The 26,397-nt window shown below is 49.7% G+C and overlaps 1 protein-coding gene across 1 annotated transcript in view; it reads right to left on the reverse strand.

Moving 5' to 3' along the window:
- Positions 1–20,160, reverse strand: part of Rph3al (rabphilin 3A like (without C2 domains)) — a 101,110-nt gene extending 80,950 nt beyond the window's left edge. Inside the window, exons 1-3 of the mRNA XM_059269534.1 lie at positions 20,059–20,160; positions 2,673–2,782; positions 573–716 (exon numbers count right to left, since the gene is read on the reverse strand). Coding sequence (XP_059125517.1) covers positions 573–716; positions 2,673–2,749 — 221 coding nt within the window. The 5' untranslated portion in view covers positions 2,750–2,782; positions 20,059–20,160. The remainder of the gene's footprint in view (positions 1–572; positions 717–2,672; positions 2,783–20,058) is intronic.
- Between the last annotated feature and the right edge of the window lie 6,237 nt (positions 20,161–26,397).

Raw genomic sequence — 26,397 nt, forward strand, 5'->3', positions numbered from 1 at the left:
GGCTCATACAAGAGGCCGTGGGCGCAGCAGTCATTTTTCTAGTGGGACCATCGCCTTCTAAATCTGCCTTTCTACTGTGTCTGATTTTAAAAAATGATCATGGAACTAATGGAAAAAGATGAACAGGAAAATAACAAGATCGGAGCAAACCGAGCTCCTGCCCAAAGCAGCGGAGGGCAATGGCACGTTCCTGCCCGAGCTCTTCCAAGCCAAACAGCAATAAAAAAGGCACACCAAAACCTTGGATGACCGAGTCCTGGGTGTTAGAGGCCGGGGGAGAAGCTGAGAACACCCTGGAGGGCGCCTCCTGCTGGGGCCACACTGGGACGAGTCGATGATCAGCCCCCATTTGAGTCCATCTGAGCGGCAGCTGGCCGGGGGTACACAGAGACCAAATCCAAAATGCTCCTTCCTGGGCTCATTCCCACACTCCTGGGGTCCTGGGTCAGTACCATCTCCAGCTCCCCGCTGTCTACATTCCAGGGGGCTCAGATGAGACGCTGTCACTGACCAGCAGCACCCCTCCCTGCTCAGCGCCCTGACTTTCTTGCTGGAGCTGCTGACTGGCTCACCCAATCCTCTGCTGCTCCAGGATGTCCAGCCGCTCTGCTCTCTGGATGACCTGCAGGATGACCTCCAGCTCTCCGGGGCTCAGACATTGGCTCCTCCTTTGCTTCTCCGTCTGGTATGTGTGCACAGACCAGCCTGTCTGCAGCCTTGGGAGAGAACAGTACCACTGGAGGTAAGGCTGCCCACTACAGCAGTACCCCAGCTGTACCCACGAAGCCCCCATGAGAATGGTGTAGACACAGCCCGGACACTGCGGTCCAGAGTCCATAATGAGAATTCCTATAAGGTGTGGATGCATGCCCATCACTGGTGTCAGCATTGGTAGGAGGCAATGTGGGACCCCACTGTTTCCCTGTCTACTAGGGGAGTCTCGGAGGGCCAGGCCCTATCCTGTCTGGCCCCAGCCTCCTCCTTGCCTTTTACACTGTGTACCCCCACACTCTGCACTCAAGCCACACCAGCCTCCCATCAGGGCCTCTCTGTATGCCATGTTCCTTCTACCTCAGGACCTTTGCATATGCTACTTCTTATGCTTGGAACGTTCCCCATAGTTCCTCATAACATTTACTTGGTTGGGTCAACAGAAGCATCACACTTAAAAAGGAAGTCTCTCTTGGTCCAGGATCTAGTTAGAACCCCACCCCCACCCCACTGCCAATCATTGCCATTAAAAGAACTGCACATCCCTAAGTATCCATATAAGCTTCACCTCTTGACATCTCTGCTTTAATTTCAAGGACCAAATGAGTTCAGGAAGGTTCAGTGACATCTGGGTGCCTGGTAGGAAGAGTGTGAGTTGGAACACTCTTCAGGTCCCCTAGGGGGTTCACTGGACTCAACTCTGCAGCGGGGTGTCTGGGCCACTGTCCTTCAGACACACTGTTCTTCACCTGGGAGGAGCCGCTCACACTGGCTTTTCTGGAAGGCTATGGCAGCTCTTAGCAGCTGCTGAACGAGAGCTGAAGTAGGAAATGAAGGGGACACTGGAGGGTCAAGGGACAGCTGGCCTCTTGCACATAATGTAAGAGCTGAGGTCTCCCAGCAACATGTGCCCTGCCAGGGAGGTCACCTCATTGGCCTGGCATCAGAGGAGACGGTAAGAGGGACCAACCTCATCCCTTGTCACTGTCCCTGCAGGGGTGGAGTGGGGGGGGGGGGGTTGCTGAGGCACCCAGATGGAGGGAACGAGTCAGCTGTGGAGCAAAGATGCTCACACATCACATGTGACACCACTCTTCCTGAGCGCTTCAGATTAATTTTTCTATCTGCCTTTGATGTCTCCGCTCTGTCCCCGCAGGCTCATAATGTCTAATTGTGAATTTCTTAAACTCGGTCCCAGTTGGGAAATGCTGGCTTCTGGTACTGACAGTCTAACAGCTGCAGGGAGGCTCCTGACTTATCAGAGCCAGGAACAGCACCCACCAGAGAGCTGAAAGAGACCAGGATGCAAGAGCGGCTTCTGAAAGGCCCAGCCACAGGTGCAGTGTGTGTATGTGCGTGCGCACAACGGAACTGAATGGTCACTAGGCTGAGGAGCAACAGGAAAATCAAGACACAAGGGAACCACAGAGGGACAGAGGGACAGAGACCCTGCCGAGGGTGAGGGGAAGACGCTGTGGTCTCTGCCAAAGGGAGCTGTTCATCCAGGGAACAAGCCTGTGCTCTGTGCTGTCCCCCATGACAGTCAGTGACAGGAACAATGAATGAGGAGGCCTTGTTCCCTGTGGATTGTTGTGATAGAGCACAGGTTTGGGAGTCAGCTGAACTCAGATGTGGGTCCCAACCCAGCCATTCCCAAGTGATAAGGGCAAGGAGGTCAGGCCTCACCTTCCTTATCTGAGAAATGGGGACAAGTCAGTTGTACTTAGTGGGTAATAAATAAACATGGGCCAAGCGTGCTCTGCATTTGCCGGGCACCTACTTCTCTCCAAACTTTCTTCCTGGGAATAAACCTTGCAAAAGACTGGGAGGAAGGGCAGCCGATGGAGAAGAGAGCCACCCCAGTGTGGGGCAAACATGGGCTGCAAAGAGGGTGCCGAGAGGTGTCCTAAGTTCCCGGCGGGGCAGGACCCCACACCCTAGCAGGCCGCAAAGCTACTTACTTGGCTCGCAGAGCAAGCTGCCGATCGTTGGGGCAAACCCACTGGTCATTTCCACTGCTGAAGATGGTGTCGGCCATGGCTGGGAGCACTGCCCAGGGTGGCAGTCACATCTGAAACAGGAAGGAAAGAGCGTGTCAATGGCTGTGGAGCTGATGGCAGACAGGGTCCCTGCTGTCTCTCTCTCCTCCAGCAAGGCCTCATTCCAAGCTCCTTTTCCAAAGCCCTGGAATCCTAGATTGGGTGGTTAGGTGCGTCACGTGGTAGAAGTGGCCAGAGCAGATGGGACATCAGAGGGTGGGAATCAGAAGGGTGAGGAGAAGGCATGCTCCTCGGCGACTTTCAACTCACACACATCAGCATCAGTTGATGAAGGATATTTTAATTGTCCCTGCTTTCGGGGCTATTAGGAATATTGTGACTAAGAATATTTGTACACATGTGTTAGGAGGATGTATCTGGGACATCAGAGGGTGAGAGCCAGAAGGGTGAGAAGAAGACACGCTCTCAGCAACTTTCAACTCACACAGGGCACCCAACCCCTGCCCTTTCCCACACAGCACCACCGCCCTGAGCTCATGATTCTCCCCCTCCCTCCATTGGACCAAAATGGCAGCTCACAGCCCTGTGCTCTGCTCCCGAAGAGGTCCCCATCAAAGCCACAGTGTTCTTCAGAGGGCAAGGCATAGGGTGACAGCCAGCACCTCCACTAGGCACAATTTTAAGTCATGGTGCACAAGGGCTATCCTTGAAAGTCCTGCAGGGAGGGACCCCTCCCTCGAACCTGATGGTTCAACATACGTAGTATAGCTTAGCTGGCTTTCAATGTGTTCCGGAACAGAGGACAAACTCAGACTGCTTATTATGAAGATGTCGTGTGTGCCTTCTAAAGGGAGTGAGTGTGTGTGTGTGTGTGTGTGTGTGTGTGTGCGTGTGCGCACGCGTGGGCACACGGGTTGGGGAGGAAAAGACATGAACTTGGGTCAGTGTGCACAAGGAGAATCTTTGATGTAATCAAATCCAGTCCAGTGGATTACAAATTCAGAACCCCTCTATAGTCAACAACAACAAAAATATTGAGGGGGAAGCTGGAGAAATGGCTCAGTGGTCGAGAGTACTGGCTGCTCTTCCAGAGGACCCGGGTTTGATTCCCAGCACCCACAGGGCAGTTTCCAGGAGTCTACAATTCCCGTCTCAGGGGTCTGGTGCCCTCTTCTGGCCTCCATAGGCACTGCATGTATGTAGTGCACATACACATGCAGGCAAAACACACATATACATAAAAAATAGGATTTAAAAACATCGACGTTGGATCAGGTGGGACAGTGATGTCCTCAGAGCTTTGTTCCATTCTCCAAGCTTACCAATTGATTTGGGGTGATTTCTTCTGAGAAGGGAGACACTATTGTATCATACTACAGGAGCTTTGCTTGGAGAACAATGCTTGGACATTAACTCAGAATAAAATTGTGTGCTTATTGAATTCCTCCTGCCTCGAGATAAAGGTTGTATGAATGCTGCAATTATATCTTTATTGGTCAAAACCACAATGCACACATTTTAACACACTATGAGCTTTGTATGGGAATACAGGAACATGACTGGTAGGGGTACACAGTTCCATTATCACTATTCAATACGATTTCTTTCTGTTATAGTTAAAAATAAAGGTTTATATGCTACCAATAAAGTTGTGTAACTGAATTAAGTAGCAGGAAAAAAAAAACATCGAGGTTGGAAATTTGTTTGCTATGTTAACCAGACTTGCCACGGGACCCAGCAACTCAATTGTCCTAGTTATTCAACTATTGTCCAACTTCAAGAGGACTGAGAATAATATATATTCTCCTAACACGTGTACAAATATTCTTAGTCACATTATTCCTAATAGCCCCGAAAGCAGGGACAATTAAAATATCCTTCATCAACTGATAAAGGTATAATGTGTGCTCTAGTCGTACAAAGGAATGTGAGTTTGCTCTAAGAAAGTTCTCAGGCCTGCTCTAACACGGTTGAACCTTGAGATCATCAAGCGAAAAAGCCAGGCTTGCACAAGAGCTCACAAACTGTATAATGTTCTTTATGGAGGTGTCCAGAAAAGGCAAATTTATAGAGGTAGATTCATGGTCATTCGTTGGCACAAAGGACAGTGACAGCTAATGGCTTTGGGGTTTCTTTGTGGGGTGATGAAAACATTCTGGAATTAGACAGGGGTGAGGATTACAATATGTGGATTCCAACTCATGAGATGTTATAAAAAATCTTTTGGGGCTGGTGAGATGGTTCTTAAGTACAGCACTTGCCGTGCGAGCCTGGTGACCTGAGGACCCAGGAGCCACGTAAAGGTGGATGAAGAGAACCCACCCCACAGAGCTGCCCTCGGACTCCACACATGTGCCATGGTACACATCATCTTACACACACAATGAAAAATAAATTCAACTTTTGAACATTCCAAAACATATGAGCTATATCTATTGATATTTTACTGAAAAATCTAAAAACTTCCATTAAAGATATTATCCCTATTAGGTATTCACGTAATTTATGCCTTTTATGAGAAAAACACATGTTTTCAAAACAAAGGCAGCTCATGAGAAAACAGATTGTTTTTATATTTCTACGGTTCACTTGGATTTGGGGTTTAACTGAAGACAGCTGACTTTTCCTTCAACCTTCTGAGACGTAGTTCCGGTGAAGCACATGGGAGGCATCCAGGCTCTCACGGCTGTGGAGGATGGATGGAAGGCGGAGGAGTATTCTAATAGCTTTCTTTCCCAGATGACGGTGTGTGCTTCTCTCTACTCAAGCTCAACAGATGGCACCTGCTTAAAAACCAGTTCCAGCCCGGCTTCTGAAGCCACATCTGAGTACTTCCTGTTTTTTCTGTGTGTGTGAAAGAGGCCAAAGATCATATGTTGAGGAAAATAGTTTTGATCTTAGGGATCTCTGTGAAGTGTTGGGGACCCTCAGGGATATCTGTACCATGCTTAAAGAATAGCTCTTCCAGACCAAGGTGGCCCATGTCCGTGATGACCACCAGGGGGCAGCGTGTGGGCTAGAGCTACCTGGCGGTGCACTGTTATCCCACAGGTGGCCTTGACATTCCACCTTGGTCCTCACTTCAGCAAAGAACCCCCAACCAGCCAGGCACAGAGGCTCCATGGGCAAGCCAGGCACCTCTGGACCTTCTCCCAAACGGAGCTAATAGAGTCCAGAAGAACAAGGAGGCGCAGAGAGGGCTCAATGCATAAAGCGGCACTCCCCCAGCCTGATGGGCTGAGTTTGATCCCCAGGACCCACATGGTGGAAGGAGAGAACTAACGCCTCCAGGCTGTCCTCTGACCTCCACACATGTGCTGTTCCCCCAAATGAATCAATCAAATGGAAAAATAAGAATGCTGTGTCCATTAGAAAACTTCAACCTGTGCCCCATTCCCAGCCTCTAGGGCACCATGGGGTTGTTATTTTTGCTTCAGTTTCTGTTAGCTTGTGAATGGCATGGTCACACTGCTACGGGAGTGTGAAATACGTTACTCTACTCAAAGTAAATATTTAAAACACACGACTCATATGGGGTTTGTGTGTGTGTGTGTGTGTTTGGTTGGGTTTTTTTTTTTTGTTTGGTTTTTTTTTTTGTTGTTTTGTTTTGTTTTGTTTTTCTTTCCTTTCTAACATTCTAGGAGTGTCAGGAAATGGAAGGGCTATGATCCCAGTAGACAGGTTCTACACAGGCTGCTCAGCTCTGCCCCCAACCTGCAGGGGGCACTATACCCAGACCAATGTGTCCAGGGCAGCAACCCCCGAGTCTGACAGCCCAGTTCCTCTGTGACTAGACACAGAAGGAAGGTGGCCCCTGAGCTCTGCTGGCCATGCCACAGAAGTAGAGGAGCAATCAGCGTGACCCTGGAAGACAGGAGCAAGCCAGGGAACTTTGGGACTTCTGCACTGGGAAGACCTTATGTTCTGCAGAAGCTTCTAAACTGAAGCCCGTGACAGGATGAGCAGAGAGGACAGGCAGGGGAAACGGGGAAGGACCTGGTATTGAACTCCTTACCTCCGTGATGGCAGAGAATGAAAGGAAGCAGGGAGAAGGTGGGGTTGCTCCTCATAGCTTCAAACCAGCCCAGTCCCCCAAACATCAAAACATCGCTAGGGAGCGAATATACTGCCTTCAGGTCACTTCCTAGTGCCATGGTTTTGTAGGACACAAACCAGGGAATCCTTAGACTGACGTGCACCTGTCCTCTGACCCACTGTAAGTCTATACGGTCTGTGGCACCCATGGGGCATCCTGTTCTGTCCTTCCTAATCTAAACCATTACTCTGTTAGAGAAGAGAGGGTCAAGAGGCCATCAAAGGACCACACAGTTACGTGTGCTGGTGTGCCAGCCCTCAAGTGGCCCTGCTCCCCATGCCTCCAAGATTGGGAGAAAAGGTCCATAGAAGAAAGTAAAGACAAAATCAATCAAACAAAAATGGGTATTCATGCACATTTCCTAAGGGTGCAGGACAAGTCAGCGATCTTCCTGGCGCCTCTGTTTCCCCCACTGGTACCTGAGGGATGGATGGCCTGCCGACAGGACTGCCCTGTACCCGATTCGCACTGCTGAGATGCACGCAGGGTGTATGACAGGGCTGCTGGCAGGTCCAGGGAGGGAGGCTAGGGGCCGCTCCGATCTAGACTGAACCCCTGCGCCAGCCCAGTCCACAGGATGGAGAGGCGGGGCCCACTGTAAGACAGACAATCCTACACCCACATCTACGGGGAGATCAAGAGAGACAGGGCGATGTTACTTCCAGAGCGTGGGGTCACAGCCCTGGCTGGGCAGGGGCACTCGGATGGCAAGTCCACAGCTGAGCGTGTTCACAGAGGTGGCTCAAATGAAGGTCGGAGACAAGATCGCAGAGACTGCTGTTCCCACCCTAGGCTGCGGCTGGCACCTCCGAAATCACAGCTGCCCATCCTTCACACAGAGCGGCCTCGGGACAGACGGGAGGCAGGAAGGGCAACTCGAGGAGGCCCATTTTAGGAACCTGCCACAGAGCCAGCTTGGGTATGCCAAACCTCTTTGGTCTGAGCTAGCTGCCAGCTCCCTGACTTGGCAGCCAATTAGAGCCTCCCCATGCCCCCCCACTCCCCCTCCACCTAAGCACTTCTCTACCAAACTGTATACACACCACCCAACATGCCTGCCCTGCTCCTCACCGAGGGCCTCAGGGAAGACTACAGCCCACACATTCTTAGGAGTTTAAGGCCAGCCTGGGACACATTAGAAAGGCCCTGTCTCAAAAAAACCAAGGGCTAGTGGTGTAGCTCAGTATAGTGAGCCTGCCTAGTGTGCACACTCAAAGCCCATGATTCAGTGCCTAGCAACACACACACACACACACACACACACACACACACACACACGCATGCATGCACGTACATGCACACGCACGCATGCATGCATGCACACACATATGCACACACACGCGCGCACGCACACACACGCATACACACATGCACACACAGAATTGGGGCCCCACAGCTTCCATCAACAGTACTTTGTGTGTTAAATGCGTGTCCTGCCTGTTTGTTAATAACTTAGGAGGGAACAAAACAAGTGTTCATAGAAGGTGAGGGAGTGGGGGGGTGAGCCTGCCTATTCAGGAAGAAGGGTAGATCGAGCCTGGAGGGGAACAGAGGCAGACGGACAGAAAGACGGCTGTGTGGGGCTCTGGTCACTTCCTCTATTACCCATGGAGAGACAGCACACGGCTTCTAAAGTCATCTTGGCTGTGACAGGCAAGAGCCTAGAGGAGAGGCGTGTGTGAGTGTGTAATGTGCACAACGGCTGTGCATATCCAATGGACCTAAGTCAAGACTGCTGCTGCTGGGGGTGGGGTCTCAACCCTGGAGACTGGCTCAGGGGTCCTTGCCTGACCACAGTGACATCTATCCCCTCTCGCCCTACACTGCGGCTCCTGGGGCCCCATGTCCTCTCCTCTCTATCCCTTGTTGCCTGGCACAGGGTCCATTGCAGCGATTATCTGCTAAGCTGAGCCGTGTTTCAGGGAGAGATGGCTCTTCCTAAATAAGACACTTAGCCAAAAAACCAGATGTGCCGAGAGCCGACAGGACAGGCTGTAGACAGGCTCTGTGGCTGGTTGGTTCATGGGAATCTTTGTTTCTCAAGATTCCCCATGGGTTGGCTGCCACGTGGCAGTGGGTGGTTCTGACAGCTCAGCTGATTGCCCTGGAGGGGCTGAGGCACCCAAGGGCCCTTACCGGGAAGCAGCTGCCTCCTTGTGTCTCTCATCCAGTGCTGGGTGAGACAAGCTGGGCAGAGGCTGCATCCGGTAAACACACTCAGGGCTCTTCAGCGCAGGCGACGGGGTGCTGAGGGCAGGTGGGGACAGGAGTGGCTTACGCCAGCTTCTTGAGAGAATTCCTAGGGGACGGACTTTCCTGAGCCCCTGGCAACTCTCTGAGCAAGATCTGTAAAAGCAAACACTTGGTTCCTGGGAGATCGGGTTCTCTCCAAAGTCAAAAGCTGGTCAGCTCAGGTGCTCACTGGCCACGTCTCCATGGAGAACTTCGTGCCCTGGACTCCATGGGATGTTATATGATAAAGAAAAAGCAAGAGCCGGGCGGTGGTGGCGCACGCCTTTAATCCCAGCACTCGGGAGGCAGAGCCAGGCGGATCTCTGTGAGTTCGAGGCCAGCCTGGACTACCAAGTGAGTTCCAGGAAAGGCGCAAAGCTACACAGAGAAACCCTGTCTCGAAAAACCAAAAAAAAAAAAAAAAAAAAAAAAAAAAAAAAAAAAAAAAAAAAAAAAAAAAAAGAAAAAGCAAGAGCCTGTGAGTTGTTTCAGTGGGCAGAGGCATTTGCCTCCAAGCCTGACAACCTGAGTTTGATACCCAGGATCCACATGATGGAGAGAACCATCTCTAATAACCTGTCCTCAGACCATCACATGTGTGTGCTACACATGACATACTCCCTCCCCTCAACACACCCAAAAGCAGCAGCACTACAAACTCACTCATCTCTCCTCCCCCGTGTTGATACTCAACATCTTAACAGAGAAAGGACCGTCTTAGTTTGCCCAGGGGTTTACACGATTCTAAGTTAAATCGAGTTCTTATTGCCTACCTTGTTTATTCAGGTTACTACTATACCCCGTGCTTTCCAAAATTCCTTGACACTATAATTTTATGACATCAGAGTATTCTAGACATGGTTCATCATCTGGGACACACTGGTGACTTTCAAATTTTCTCTACATACTCAACACAAAAGTGCATATCCTGAGAGGTACATCTTCTTAGTGGCCATCTCTGATAAGTTCCTTGGGATAAATTCTCCAAAGAGATGTGGAGCGAGCAGTTTTTGGAAACTCATTTTGAGTCAGCTTTGTTACAGTAGCGCTCACAGCCACTCAAAGCTGTGAGCTGCGGGCCTCTTGCCTGCTCTCTCTAGTGTCTAGAATTGGCCATCAGGAAACATCTGTTGGAAGCAGCAGGGTCCTGTCAGCCTAATGTCAACGTTGCGTTTTCTGAAGGGCCTACCTATAGATCTTCAATTAACTGGGTTCAAGAGTATATGACTCCCCCACAGTCTCCTCTTTGCAAAATCTTTGCATCCACTTTAAAGAAGGCTTCTCGCTCCTTAGGTTTAGAGTTGGAAGGACCGGTGCTGGCTTTAGCATCTGGGTTGATGGGCCTTGGCAGGTACCGTAACAGCTAGCCAGCAGGGTCGTCTATAAAAAGGAGTGAGGGCTAGGACGCCGTGGTAGAGTGAACAATGAGGCCCTGGTTTTACCCCAGTGCCATAAAAACAGGCAGGCAAGCCAAGAGAGCTCATGCAGAAGGGAGAAGAGGGGACGCCCTTCTACAGAGTCCTTCCTACCATGGGTCCCAGGGGTTCCTATGACCCCAGAAACACTGCTGCCTGATCCCCAACCTCCTAACTCACCATAGCTATGCCAGGGTGGAAACCACCCACCCACAGCTGTCCCTGACACATCCTATACCTGGAGGGCAAATCAACCTGCTCTTGGAGGATAGACCCTGAGCCTAAGATGAGATGATCTGCATGGCCAGGGTCTGCCTCGATGCCATCACAAGTGAGAGACACCCCCTCCCCCACAGAGAAACACATCCCAAGTCCAGCCATGCCATCTTCATGTGAGAAGAAAGGATATCTATGCAGGGAATGCGAAAGGCAAGCAGGTGGGAACTAGAGCGCAAACCCTGTCTGGAGATGGCGCCCAAACACAAAAGGCAATTAAAAGCAACCAGCCAGTTCAGGCCCTGCCTCCTATCAGCCACTTAAAGAGAGAAGTCTGAGTCACTTAATCATGACACTTAAATGAAACACATGGCCCAGCCATGGGTGGCAGAACCACCCGGCTGACAGGTTCAGGGTACGTTGTAAATGGCTGTGTTGAACCACCCAGACTAGGGATGATTGTTCTGCACATTAATGTAGCAACATGTAACACATACAAATAGTATTTGACAAATAAAACCTTTTACCTTGACCTTAACCGCCAATCAAACCCCTTAACCAGGTCAGGTTTGATTTTCCACTTGTGGAAAAATCAAAAGTCTAGGTGGAGGAAGTAAATGTGAGACAAAGGTCCCTCCCTGATCACATAACAGAGGACAAGCCCTAAGGAGCAGGGGTAGGAGGGCTAGAGACAGAGGAGGTTGCTTTTAAGAGACTGGGAAAGACGCCTCATCCTGAGTGCAAAATCTGAGCCAGTACCCAGAGAGCTGTGTGGCAAAGGAGTTGTGGTCCCCATCCACTAGTCCCCATAGGGAGAATGCTGTGATCCATTAGTCATGTCTGCCCTGGTGTGGGAGGGAGAGTGGGTGCACGTTTGCTGTTGTCAAGTCTGTTACTCCCAAGATAGGCATCTGTGCATAGGCTGAGGGTGACAGAGGAGGGGAGGAGGGAAGGGGCGTCTCAGGGAGGGAAGAAAAGCTGGGACGAAGAAATGAATGCTCGCCACTGCACTAGTACTTGCTGAGGCCTTGGACACTGTGTGAAAGCCCTTCACTCTACACCCAGGCATTAATATTCCAGGAGTCCTTAGCAACGGGCCCTGACATCTGCTCTGTTACTATGATACGGGAAACAGGATGATAGCTACAAGATGAGGTGAGCCCAGACATCAACATCCCCACCTGTCAGGCTGCGCTGGGAGGAAGGAAGATTCAGACAGGAGGCTTGGAGGCCTCCAAGGCCCGTCCGGACCCAAGAGCGTGGCTCACTCAGAAGCGTCTTAGAATGACGTGAGGATTCGAGATGATAGAGCAGGCCCAGGGAAGCCGGGGTCTGACACACATTCCTAAACTTTGCCGTGTCATATGCCTCCTGCCAGATCTGCCCGCTTTGGTAAGCTCCCCTCTTCCTCCAGCTCCTCTTGCCAATGCTGTAGCAATGCTTCCTAACCAGACGTCAGGCCTCCTGGGGCTCACACTCAAACCCTTCCTGTGGAATCAGAGAGATCTTCCCTAGTAGCATGGATCAGAATGTGCTTTAAAAACATCCATGGCTCCACACCACCACAGGGTAAAAAAACCCAAGCTGCATTCAAAAGTGTCCATGATCTAGGCCAGAATACTCCTGGAGTTTTACCTATTACCACATTCCTTTAAAAAAATCAGATTTTGGGCACTTAGAATTCAGACACAGGTGCTAGGCCTTGTCCCCCACATCCTTTCATCTAGGACATTTTTTTTTTTTGAGACAGGGTTTCTCTGTGTAGACCTGGCTGTCCTGGAACTCACTATATAGTCCAGGCTGGCCTCAAACTCAAAGATCCACCTGTCTCTGCCTCCTGAGTGCTGGGATTAAGGGCGTGTGCCACCACAGGCTGACTTTTAAATACATGTTCATGTATGTATAGTGTATGTGTGCATGTCTATGTGGGCACATGCGTGTGCAGCATGCTTGCAGAGGACCACTCGTGGTCGTCACTCTCTGCCTCCACTTTGTGTGTCTGAACTCAGATCGTCAGGCTTGGCGACCAGCACCTTTACCCACGAAGCCATCTCGCCAGCCCCCTTTTTTGTCCCCACTCTGTGTGTGGAGTGTGCATGTGTGGGTCTGTGTGAATGGCGGGTATGGGACAGTACGTGCATGGGGAAGCCCAAGGCCGGGGTCAGGGGTCATCCTCTAGTGTTCTTCTACCTCATTCAATGAGGTAGCTCTCCCTAGCCAACTTGCTCGGGGCTCACCCATCTCCATCAACTCCACCTGTAACTCTCTGAGGCTAGAACTACAGGGGCCTCCGTGCCCACGGAGCATTTACATGGGTTCTGGGATCTGAATTCAGGTCCATACATACTTGTACAGCAAGTGTTTAACCACTGAGTCATCTCCCCGGGCCCGTGTTTAAAAATGTTTAGTTACTATTATTTCTCTCTGTGTGTGTCTGTGTCTCTCTCTGTGTGTCTGTGTCTCTCTCTGTCTCTGTCTCTCTGTCTCTCTCTCTCTGACTCTGTGTGTGTGTGCGTGTGCGTGTGTGTGAAAGCTGCCTGGCTTGTGCACTATTTGACTTTACCCCCTGACCCATCTCACCGGCCTTTACCCGGGACACTTTCTTCTTCTTGTCTTCCTACAGATCCCAGCCCCACCTTCTCTGGAGTCCAACATCTGGACTGACCCCACCTTGCTCTCTGTATTCTCCAGGTTCTTCGTTTCTGCTGTCCCTGTGAAGACAACTCTGGAGATGTCCTCAGTGTCCCTGAACTGGCACAGTACCTGAACATGCTGACTGTTTGGCACACCTTCAAAGAACCAATACAGGCCAGCCCAGAAAGCAAGGCCTGGCCAGCCACCGCCCTCCTATCCATCCAGTGCCCCAGCCAAGCCTAGACCCGGCTCTGGCTGGATCTCTCCTGGCTCGCCTCTGGTCACGTGACAAGGTGGTTCACACCAACTAGAAACCCAGAAAGGACCTTGACGCTTGAGGAATGATCAATGATGCATCCAGGTACAAGGTCAGTTAATGTCAAAAATGACAGATGACCCAGAAAAGGTGAGCTGCAGAAGAGGAGCCGATCAGCAGGCGGAGGGATGCGTGAGGCAACACGGAACACGCATTGTTAAAGGGGCGGGTGCCATCTGGAATTGTTAATCAACTTTTTTCAGTCTAATGAAGAAAAGTTGGAGTTTATAAAGAGGACATTTGCTATTGATTTATTTTGCGCCCCTGCCCCCCTTTCTTTGAGACAAGGTCTCTCTCTGTAGCTCAGGCTACAACACGAGCTGGCCTCCAACTCATGGCAATCCTCCACACTCAGTCTCCCAAGTACTGGGTTACAGGCATGAGCACTACACCTAGCTTTAAAAAAAAGTAAAAATAAAAACAAAAGATCTTAATGGGCTAGTAAATGGCTCAGTGGGTAAAGATGCTTGCAGCCAAACCTGAGGACCAGTTTTTGATCCCCAACCCCACATGGAGGAAGAGAAAACGGATTCCTTCAAGTTACCCTATGACCTCCACATAGATGCTTTCAGATGTGTGCCCCATCACACATACAATAAATAAGATTTTTAAAAAAAAATTTTATGGCCAGATGTGATAATACACACCTTTAATGCAGCACCTGGGAGGCAGAGGCAGGTAGATTTTCATGGATTTATGGACAGCCTGGTTTACACAGTGAGTTCCAGGCCAGCCAATGCTACACAGTAAGACACTGTCTCAAAAAATTTTTTTTGGCTTTCAAGATTTTAATATATTTAAGCACAGATATGAGGAGAGGAGGAGGAGGACAGGCATGTAGAAGAGAAGACAGCAGGGGTCGTCCTAGACTTGACACAGGTTTCCCAGGAGAGTGACCCAGTTCTCCAGTCACCTTCGGAGGAAGCCTTAAGGTAAGTAAACAGACGAGAGTGCCCTGTCCCCGAGGACCCTGCTCAGTTTCTTCCAGACACGCTTCCTGCACCCCACAGCTGTGGCAGGGCTCCCACACCTGTGCCCTGACACACCCACCCCTACTTAGTCACAAAGCTGAGGGTCCACCACTATCCTTTCACACAAGCAAAACAGAACAGCGTGTGTGTAGTTGGTTTTTTTTTTTTAACTCTTTGCTCTTTTGGGGGCCCGCCACCAGGCTCCCAAATAAATCACATGGAGTCTTATTCTTACTAAGAATGCCCAGCCTTAGCTTGGTTTATTTCTAGCCAGCTTTTCTTAATTTATCCCCTCTACCTTTTACCTCTGGACTTTTACCTTTCTCTATTTCTGTATCCCTTTCTTTACTTCTTACTCCGTGGCTTGCTGTGTAGCTGGGCGGCTGGCCCCTGGAGGAGTCCTCCTCCTCCTCCTCCTCCTCCTCCTCCTCCTCCTCCTCCTCTTCCTCCTCTCACTTCTACATCTGCTCTCTTCCCAGATTTCTCCTATTTATTCTCTCTGCCTGCCAGCCCCGCCTATCCCTCTCCTGCCTAGCTATTGGCCAGTCAGCTCTTTACTAGACCAATCAGGTGTTTTAGACAGGCACAGTAACTCAGCTTCACATAATTAAACAAATGCACCGTAAAAGAATGCAACACATCTTTGCATCATTAAACAAATGTAACACATCTTAAAATAATATTCCACAACACATGTGGTCCCACTGCACCATCAGCCCAACAGACTCACTGGGTACTGACTGTTCATCAGGCCTGGCAGCTGCTCAGTTTCTGGGGGTTAGCAACTCTCCTCCCCTCCCTAATCCAGCAGGCCTCCCACGCATACTCACAAGACACCTTAATAGAAGGGCGTCTTCTTTTATTTAATCCTTGGATCCTTTAAGGGGCTGGGATGCCCAGGCCAGTGACCCTCAAGTCACTGCCTGCCTCTCTGTCTAACTGGAAACAAACGCTTTTCATCTTCCCAGGGCAAAAGCTTCCATCCGAAATGAGATGCAAAATATCTTCCTTCTCCCCCCAACCTTTCGAGCCACAGGCTCTGCCCACGCGTCCCCAGAGGCACAGCTTGATCTTGTCATTTCTAAAAAGCCTGACATAGGGTAGATGGGAACACTCAGATCCTGGCAATCATGGGGTAACCACACTCCTTGGGCAACAATCACCGTGAAGACAGAGGAAGGAATCCGTGCAGGCCAGCACAGGCCAGCACAGGCCAGCGCAGGCCACCTTCCAGCCCCAAAGTAGCACTTGTTCCCGCTGGCACCAGGTCAAAGCTGTGTCCTAGGGGTGCTGCCACAAAGTTGCTAGAGCAAGTCTGAAAGCAGGGGATGGGCAGGGCTGAGGGCCGTCTGCAGCCTCGGGGCAGAAGGGGTCCCTTGCCTGTTTTAACACTGGTATCTGCTGGTTCCTCAGCCTTCCCAAGGCTGAAGCTGCAACCCTCCCAGTTCTGTCTGCACAGCAAGGGGCTCCTGTCTGTCTGTCTGTCTGTCTGCCTGCCTGTCTTTACACAGATGTCCTCTTTCTCCTCTCTCCCTGTTCCCCCTCCCCACCTTCCCCTGCTCTCGATCCCAGTGCTGATCCTAGAACACGGTGCTGCCACTGGGCTCTGACTTTTCCCTTTTTCTTTTGTACTGGGGACTGAACCCAGGACCCTTTAAGCTATATTCCCAGCCCATGGTCTCTTTGTTTTGGCAGGAGCTTGCTAGTACATAGCTCAGGCTAGCCCAGAACTTACTATATAGCCTAGACTAGCCTAGAACTTGCATTGCTCCTCCCTCTACCTCCTGAGTACTGGGATTACAAGTATGTTGGAATCAGACAATATCTCACTCCAGAAGGATCTCAATCTAATAATTACAACTGGGATGACCCTATTTCCGAGTAAAAGCCACATTGAGAGGCACTGAGAGGTGGGACATCAATATATCCTTTTGAGGGACACAGTTCAACCCACAACACACTAGGATAACAGACTCAATCTTGTCATGGGGGTGGGGACAGTAGGCACCATGGGTCCATTTGACTATGTGCACTAATGACTAAGGTATTCTACAGCGTCCCAGCCCTGGATTTCCTGGAAGACTAAGGACCAAGAAAGGGCTCCAACTTCTGGAACAAAGAGGTCAAGGTTTACACACACACAAGATTCCATGCTGTGTGTGGTAGTGTGCACTTGGGAGTAGGAAGATGATGAGCCAACCTGGGCTACACAGTAGCATTGTCTCTTAAAAAAAAAAAATAGCCGGGCGGTGGTGGCGCACGCCTTTAATCCCAGCACTCGGGAGGCAGAGCCAGGCGGATCTCTGTGAGTTCGAGGCCAGCTTGGGCTACCAAGTGAGTTTCAGGAAAAGGCGCAAAGCTACACAGAGAAACCCTGTCTCGAAAAACCAAAAAAAAAAAAATAAAATAAAATAAAAAATAAAAAATAAATAAATAAATAAAAAGGTCAGAGAGGGGAGAGAAGTGAGGAAAGGTGGGAAGGGAGGGAGCATGAAACACCCCATTTTGGTCACTGCACTCCCTGGGGGTTAAGGAAGGGATCTGTGAACTTCAATTGGGGGGGGGGGGAGAAAAAAAAAAAAAAAGCTTTTTCATTAATCTACAACTGAATGTTCCATTTCCTCTCACACGGATATAGCCGGCACATCACAGTCACATTTGTGGTGTCTTAATCATGAGCTCAGATATTTTCCCAACAGTATAGGACTGGAGATATCTCAGAATGCACTCACTCCTCTCTACTTTAAATTACGGCAGTGGGGGTTGGGGAAGGCTGTCTGTAAGTGGGCATCAGGCCCTGAATTCACATCCCCAGCATCCACATAAAAAGCAGAGTATGAACAGCCTGGTGTGGTGCACGTCTTTAATCCCAGCACTCAGGAAGCAGAGCCAGGTGGATCTCTGTGAGTTCGGGGCCAGCCTGGTCTACAGAGTGAGTTCCAGGACAGGCACCAAAGCTACACAGAGAAACCCTGTCTCAGAAAACAAACAATGGCAGGGTGTGGCATTGAGCGGCACACCAATCTATAGCCGCTGTGCTGTGAGAGCGGACCAGACAGGCAGACCCCCCGGGCACACTGGCTAGCCAGCCTATACCTGCCTTAAAAAATAAGGCAAAACAAGGAAGGCACTGGACAAGGAATTCTGGGCTCTGCAGGCACGAACGCACATAACATACATGTGCACATACCCATTTGGGGACACACACACACACACACACACACACACACTACACCAGTGGTTTGACCCCACTGCAAAGCTGTTTCCCTCGTGGACGAGCAAAACAACTCATGGAACACTATAACACAGGTAGTTGTTCCCGGTTTCAAACCCACTCTGATCACTGTAAATGAACACAACTATTTTCCCTCAATTATTCTGTCTGTGCATTTAAGCCACTGTTTTAGTCAGGTGCAGTGACATGCTCTTGGATCCCAGCGTCCTATATTTTCTCTCACGATAAAAGAACAAATAGACCTGTGTACACACACACACACACACACACACACACACACACACACACAGAGAGAGCCTACATGATGAGCCAGTGAGTTAGGGTTCTTGCTGCCAAGCCTGATAGCCTGGGTTCAATCCCTGGGATTCACATGATGCAGGGAGATTCTGAAAGTTGTCCTCTGACTTACACATGTGCCGTGGCATGACCATGCACATGATTACACACTGAGTGAACAAATGTAATTAAAAAACAACTCAGTAAACAAAATAAAAACATTACTTAACCAGACTGTCAAAAAGTAGAGCGCATACATGTGGAAATGGAAGTAGAATCTGGCTCAGCAGTGATGGGAATAACATCACGTTGTCAGGGAGAGCAAGCGTCTGCCCAGAAAATGCTAGGTCCTCCCAGGGGCTCCAAAGACTGGCTTGAGTCATGCACTGAAGTGTGTTGATGCTGTGTGTGTGTGTGTGTGTGTGTGTGTGTGTGTCTGTCTGTCTGTGTGTGTGTCTGTCCGTGTGTCTGTGTCTCTGTGCATGTGTGTATCTGTCTGTCCATGTGTGTATCTGTGTGTGTTTGTCTGTGTGTGTCTCTGTGTGTGTGTGTCTGTGTACGTGTCTGTCTGTGTGTGTGTCTGTCCATGTGTGTGTCTGTCCGTGTGTGTGTCTGTGTGTATGTCTGTGTCTCTGTGCACGTGAGTATCTGTCTGTGTGTGTGTGTGTCTGTGTGTGTCTTCTGTGTGTGTGTGTGTATGTCTTCTCTGTGTGTTTTCTGTGTGTGTGTGTGTATGTCTTCTCTGTGTGTTTTCTGTGTGTGTGTGTGCTTGTGTCTCTATTTGTGCCTGTGTCTCTGTGTCTGTCTGGGTCTCTGTGGGAGGTTTGTGTGTGTATCTGTGTGTATCCTTGTGGATGTGTCTCTGTGGGTGTGGGTGCCCGTTTCACTGTGTATCTGTGAGCGTGTGTGTCTGTGTCTCTGTGTACATGTGTCTGTATGCATGTGTGTCTGTGTTACTGTTTGTGTGGCGTGTCTGTGTCTCTCTGTGGTGTGTACGTCTGTGTGTCTCTGCATATCTGTGTATCTCTGTATGTGTGTCTGTATGCCTCTATGTGTCCATGTGTATCTCTGTGGGTGTCTGTGGGGGGGGTGTCTCTGTGTGTGAGTGTATCTTTCTCTCTGTGTGTGTGTTTCTCTGTGTGTGTCTTGTCTCTATGTGTGTGTGTCCCTGTCTCTGTGTATGTGTGTGTCTGGATCTGTCTGGGTTTCTGTGGGTCTGTGTATATGTGTGTGTAGGTCTGTGTGTGTGTGTTTCTGTGGGTGTGTATGGTTCTCTATATGGGTGTGTATGTCTCTCTTGGTGTGTCTGTCCATGTCTGTATCTGTCCATGTTTCTGTGTGTCGGTCTGTGTCTCTGTGTGTCTCTGTCTCTCCTTCTCTCTCCCTGTGTGTCTCTGTCTCTCTATGTCTCTGTTGTCTCTGTCATCTCTCTCTCATTCTCTCTGTCTCTGTTCTCTCTCTGTGTCTCTCTGTCATCTCTCATTCTGTCTCTGTTCTTTCTCTGTCTCTGTCTCTGTCTCTGTCTCTCTATCTGTCTCTCTCTGTCATCTCTTATTCTCTCTGTCTCTGTTCTCTCTGTGTGTGTGTCTCTTTCTCTTTCTCTCTCTCTCTCTCTCTCTCTCTCTCTCTCTCTCTCTCTCTCTGTATTTCTCTCTCTCTCTCACTCTGTCTCAAGTTTCACCCTGTAATCTATGTGAGCCTGGAACTCTACAACTCCCCTGCTTGCGCTTCCTGAGTGCTGGGACTGAAGCATGAGCCATCACACCCACCCGGAGCTCTCCATCCGGAAATACAACCTGCTTCCATTATGTGAGTTATGGGGCCTGGAAAGCCCCAGGCCAACACAATTTCTGCAAAGGAAATCTGATTTTAGTTCCCACCTGGGTACTGATTATTGAAGGAGCTAGACAAAACTCACCAGGAGACAGAACCCCCGAAAGGAAACCCTCTCCTTACCTGCCAGGCCTGATTCTCAGCTCCTGGGTGGGTGGTCCTCCGTCCCGGAGTAGCCTCCCTCACCCTGCCTCTCTCAGCTAGAAAGTAGCTCTTAGATCGTCCTCGGTCCCACCAGGCACTTCTCCATCCTTCTTCCGCCCAATCTCCTGGCCCCGCTGTTTGCTTAAAGGCAGCCGCCAAGGCAACCCTCAGCTGACCTAGCCTGCTATCTGCGAGCCAGCTGTCCCCTCTTGTTCCTGGAAACACAAACAGACGGTTCTCTGTTCTAACTCCAAGGTTAAGTGCCACACTGCCGAGGAGACAGCTGTCCACTTCTCTGCGGGCTACCTAAGACCCCAAATAAATAAAGACGCCCACCATGACATCCCCAGTGTCAACCTCCTAGGCTCCAGGCAACAGTGGGGGGACCTCAGAATAGGACTTGGTAAAGAGGAGATGTGTAGGAGGAGGGTCCAGCCAAAACCAAGTGGTACCTAGCTGGGCATCTCCAAACAAATTGGAAACCACACATACACATGTTCAACACGACCCTGAGCTGCCAAGAAGAGGCAAAGCAGCCAGGATCCCAGGTGCTGCCTGCCCCTGGGCATTTGCCGCAGGCCGATAGCGGCACAGGTCCATGGGGACCGTAAGACCACTATTCCCTTATAGAGACAAAGGAACCAGCCCCAGAGAGCCCCAAAGGATCCTGCAGCCACCCCTGGTTGCCCACAGCTGCCATAAGTGGCCTAATTTGATCTGAGCTGGGCTGAGCCCTGGGGCTTTCCCTGACTTTCCCTGCCTCCAGGAAGACCTGGCTGCTGGCAGATGGTGCCTAACAAAGGCAATAAACCAGAGGGGGGTGGGGGTGGGAGCGGGTTGTCAAGCCCCGACCACACACTCTGCCAGGGGCTCTCAGAAGCTGAGTGGGGCAGGAAGCGGCCAAAGGCCAGAGCAGACTGACGGGTGTTACTGAGGAGGTAGGCTGTCTCAGCTAACAGAGTATTCAGTGGCTTGGATGAGAGGTTCCAGACAGGCAGCAGGGACCTTTGCTAGCTTGCTGCAATGCTGCTATTGACCCTCTTGGGCCCTGAAATAAGTCTTGGAGAAGGTTACTGCTTCTCCAGACCTCGGCCAACCTGTTACCCTCCCCAGGCAGCCTTTGGAGGGCCCCACATTGCTCAGACAGGTGTTGAGGATCAAGTCCAGTGTCCTCACCTGGGAGTTCATGGCCGTCCCCTGGGCTCCACCTCCGCTGCCCTGTCTCTCTCTGGACAGGAAGAGCTGGTGTCACGCCACAGTCTGTGCCTCCCATTACTCCACACTCACTGCCTCACTTGTGACAACGACAGCAGAAAGACAATTGAACTTTGTCAGAACCAAAAAACCTGAGCAACACTATCAAGACTGTGGCAAGAGAACCCGCAGAACGGGAGAAAATATTTGCAAACGTCTGTCAATGGGAGGCCAGGCCTGCTGTTCCTCCGACCACTGCTTGAGGAACCCCAGAGCATGGCCCGGCCTCTCAGCTCCTTCCCTTTTCCACTTTTGGGAACTTCCCAGCGAGGGCCGTTTCTATATATAGAGGAATCAGCAGAAGGGAGAGGTCACATGACCTTCCTAGAAGGGGCAGGTGACATGCTGTGCGGCCACATCAGAAGCTGATGCCGGAGCTGGAAGGAGTACTGCTCTTACAGAAGAGCCGAGGCTCGTCCCTAGCACCCCTGTGGCCCACAACTGCCTGCTAACTCCAGCTCCAGCGGATCAGATGTCTCTGACCTCCACTGGCACCTGCACGCATGCGCACGCTCCCCACCCCTACACATGCATACATACATTTAATTAAAAAATAAGTCCTTAAAAATAAAAACAGATGGGCATGGTGATGCAGGTATAATCCAAGAAGCACTCAGGAGGCCGAGGTGACAGGGCTAACAGTTCTAGGCCAGTCTAGGCTACATGGTGAGAGCCGGTCTCAAAACCAAACAGAACAGGACAGGACAGAGCAAAGGTGCAAGAGTTAGAACTTCGAGAGCAGTGCTTCTCAACCTGAGGGTCGCAACCCCTTTGGGAGTTCTGTGACCCTCTCACTGGGACCCCATATCAGATACACTGCATATCAGATGTTACAATTCATAACAGTAGCAAAATTACCGTTATAAAGTAGCAATGAAAATAATTTTACGGTTGGGGGTCACCACAACATGAGGAGCTATATTAAGGGTCACAGCGTTAGGAAGGCTGAGAACCACTGCTCTATACTGTTGAATAAGTTAGAAGCAATGATTAAAATATTAAATGCACCGGGCGGTGGTGGTGCACGCCTTTAATCCCAGCACTCGGGAGGCAGAGCCAGGAGGATCTCTGTGAGTTCGAGGCCAGCCTGGGCCAGCCTGGGCTACCAAGTGAGTCCCAGGAAAGGCGCAAAGCTACACAGAGAAACCCTGTCTCGAAAAACCAAAAAAAAAACAAAAACCAAAAAACAAAATATTAAATGCAAAATGCTTTTTTTCAACAGTAAGAACACACAACCCAGCTAAAAGTGGGCATAACCTCCAAGCAGGGGCTAGAGGTGTTGTTCAGTGGCAGACACTTCCTTGGGGTGTCAGAACCCCAATAAAACATCAAAAATATTTATGACTAGAAGCACTGAGATGGCCCAGAGGGTATGGTGCTTGTAGGGCAAGCCTGGCAACATGAGTTCAATCCCCAGGACTCACACAAAGGAAGCATGCACACATACATACACACACACACACACACACCCCACACTGGATGATTAGGAGCTGGTGAGATGCCTCTGCATGTAAAGGTTCCAACGGACAAGCCTGGCAACCTGAATTGGATTCCTGGACCCATAATAGTAAAAGCTGAGAACCAACTCCCAAATTTGACCTCTGACCTCCACATACACACACCATGGTACACACCTACTCTCCTTACTCCACAAGAATAAATAAACGTAATTTCATTTTTTAATTTTTTTGTTTGTTTTGGATTTTTTTTGTTTTGTTTTTGTGTAGCCCTGGCTGTCCTGGAACTCGCTTTGTAGACCAGGCTAGCCTCAAACTCACAGAGATCCACTTGCCTCTGCCTCCTGAATTAAAGGCGTGGCCATAATTTTTTAAAAAGGCTGTATGAATGGCAAATAAGCACATGAAAAAATGTTCAACATCATATCTTAGGGAATTACAAATTACAACAAGGATAATACCACACATATTTGAACAGCCAAAATCCCAAGTCTGATGTCAAATACCAATGAGGAAATTGAGCAACCAGCAACCATCACTGTAAGGTGGCACATGATGTCCAGCATGGCCCCAGGGATAGACCTGACTGGAGTGGTGAGGGAATGAAGACAGACAGACAGACACATATGGACAGAAAGCTGGGACCAGGTGACCTGGGCCCTCTGATGGAGAAATCACAGCACCCTGGAAGCTCACGGTGTTTATTACACTGAGTTGAACAGAGAGGTGGGCTTATTGCATACAGATGTGTCAAGGAGGTGGGGCCATGACATCCAGATAAACAAGGAGGCGGGGTTTGTGGTACACAGCTGGATCCAGGAGGCTGGTTTTATTACTGTCAGTATAAGTATTGAGCAGCCTTCAGGCTGTAAATATGAGGTTGGGAGAGTCACTATGGTGGAATTTTCTGCGCACACTGTCAATGCTCCCACTCAGCTCCCTGAGAAAGGCTTTGCCATCCCTCTGCGCCTCACCCAGGGAGGGCGTTGTGACTCTCACAGGTCCTTGACATGGCTGTGCCTATGTGGACAACACACACATTTACTCAGGACTTCACTCACTCAGGGCTTCCTCTGTCCCCACAGGCACAACCAGTTTGGAACGTTGCTTTTTACAGAATTAAACAAATAGTCTACAGGGCAAACCTTCCCAGTCCTGAAGTGGATGCCTGAACCTACAAACAGTATCAAACACTCCCGACCCCCAGGGATGCCTGAACCCACAGACATGTGCTGTTTTCATTCCTATAAAGACCAAACTATGACAGAGTTTAATTTAGAAATTACAGGTGTGGTAGCACGTATCTATAATCCCAGCACCTGGGAGGCTAAGCTAGGAGGATTGATCATTGGGAGTTCAAGTCCAGCCTGGGTTACGTAGAGGGAGAGGGGGAGTTTAACAATACTGCTAATAGATACAACGAGCCGGGCGGTGGTGGTGCACGCCTTTAATCCCAGCATTGGGGAGGCAGAGCCAGGCGGATCTCTGTGAGTTCGAGGCCAGCCTGGACTACCAAGTGAGTCCCAGGAAAGGCGCAAAGCTACACAGAGAAACCCTGTCTCAAAAAACAAAAAACAAAAAACAAAAAACAAAAAAAATAGATACAACGACTCTGGGCTGGAGAAATGGATCAGTAGGTAAGTGTTTGCCATGCACTCTTGAGGACTGGAGCTCAGATCCTGAGAGCTCATGTGAGCCCAGTTCCCAGATGGCAGAGACAAGTTGTCCCGGGGGCAAGCTGGAACTGGCGAGCTCTTACTTCATCAGAAATTGCCTCAGTAAATGCAAAGTATTTGAGGAAGACACCCAACGTCAACTTCTGGCCTCCACACACGCTTCTTAAAAACTACCGGCTGAAGAGCTAGCTCAGTGCTTAAGAACGCTTGCTGCTCTTCAGAGGATTCCAGGGGACCCACACTCAGTTCCCAGTGTTCACACCAGGGAGCTCACAACTGCTTGTACCTCCAGATGTGACACCCTCTTCTACATTTCATAGGCACCTGCACACGTGACATATACACACACACACACACACACACACAAATAAATCTTAAAATAAAATTGTAACAATATACTATAATAAAGGATAATCAGTATCCTCCCTCCCCCTTTTCAGTTCACCATTGGGAACTGAAAATGTTAAAATGAGACCCTGGACAGAACACTAGAAGATTACAGTCTTACTGTACTTGGTAGTGTTTATACAAAAAAAAAAAAAGAAAAGTTACACCCACATCACACTGATTGATATATATATATACATATATATACACATATATATATATGCTTACTCATAATTTGAAAACAACTGAAACAAAAAACAAACAAAACATGGCACAGCCCTCCAGTGAGACGTAAGAGGTAGGAGGAGTTAGCCACACTGCTGTGTCTGACTGAGGCATGCCTGAGAATGCATCTCTGGTGTGCAGGGACTGGGAAATTAGGCTATTCTGAAGGTGAGGCCCGGGGGGCACAACTTGGAACATTACAGCCTGTACTGATTCCATCTTGTTTCACTAACTGGACAACAAAGTAACTGTCGTCCAACTGTGCATAACGCAGGAGCAAGTGAACTCCCACTGCAGACCGCCTTCCTCCCAGATGGGGAACATTAACCTAAGTAACAAATTAGCTTTCTGTAGCAATCAACTATGCATCATTGTAAGGGATGTTTTCCTACTTTTTCAAAATACAATTATGTGCCTCAGTGGTAGAGCACTTGATTGGTATATGGAGGACCCGGAGTTCCATCCTGAGGACCCGGAGTTCCATCCTCAGAACACACGAAGCAGTAGCTGAGGGTGTAGCTCAGCGGGAAGAGTGCTTGCCCTGGTTTGAATCACCAGCACTGCATAAACCCAGTCTGTGAGCGCATTCCTGTAATCCCACCCAGAACTTGGAAGGCACAAAGATCAGAAGTTCAAGGTCATCCTCAACTACTGAAGTAAGTTTAAAGCCAGCATGAGGGTAAGAGGAGGAGAGAAAGAAAAAAAGGGGGGAGGGGGAAGGAGCAGACAAACTCTGTTCTGTCTCATCACATATATAATGCACATTTATGGGGCACACGCATGCCTGCACACACACATGCCTGCACACATGCATGTGCACACACACACACATACTCAAACACACCACTCTAAATAACTATTACTCCTACTTAGTATTACTCTAGCTGTCCATAACTCTTGCTTTTTCTCCCCCTCATCACCTTGAAGCAACACAAAATCACACATTTTAACTGCCAGATTTTTTCCATAAGTGGTCTAAGCCTACCCACTGCCTTAGATCGGTGTCTATCACCATGATAAAGACCAAACCAAACCAAACCAAAAAGGTGGGGATGAAAGGGCTTATTTGGCTTCCATATCCCAGGCCATAGTCTACTGAGGGGAGCTGAGGCAGGAATTGACAGAGAGCGTGGAGGACCATTGCGGACTGGCTTGCTCCACAGGGCTTGCTCAGCCTGCTTTCTTACAGCACCCGGGACCACCTGCTCAGGAGTGGCCCCCCCCCCACAGTGGCCTGGACCCTCCCACATCTATCACTAACCAAACGGGACATTTTCTCAGCTGAGGTTCTTCTCCTCAGATGACTCTCATTAGTGTCT

The sequence above is a fragment of the Peromyscus eremicus genome, chromosome 8a (assembly GCF_949786415.1).
Source record: "Peromyscus eremicus chromosome 8a, PerEre_H2_v1, whole genome shotgun sequence".
In the NCBI taxonomy this organism is placed as follows: domain Eukaryota; kingdom Metazoa; phylum Chordata; class Mammalia; order Rodentia; family Cricetidae; genus Peromyscus; species Peromyscus eremicus.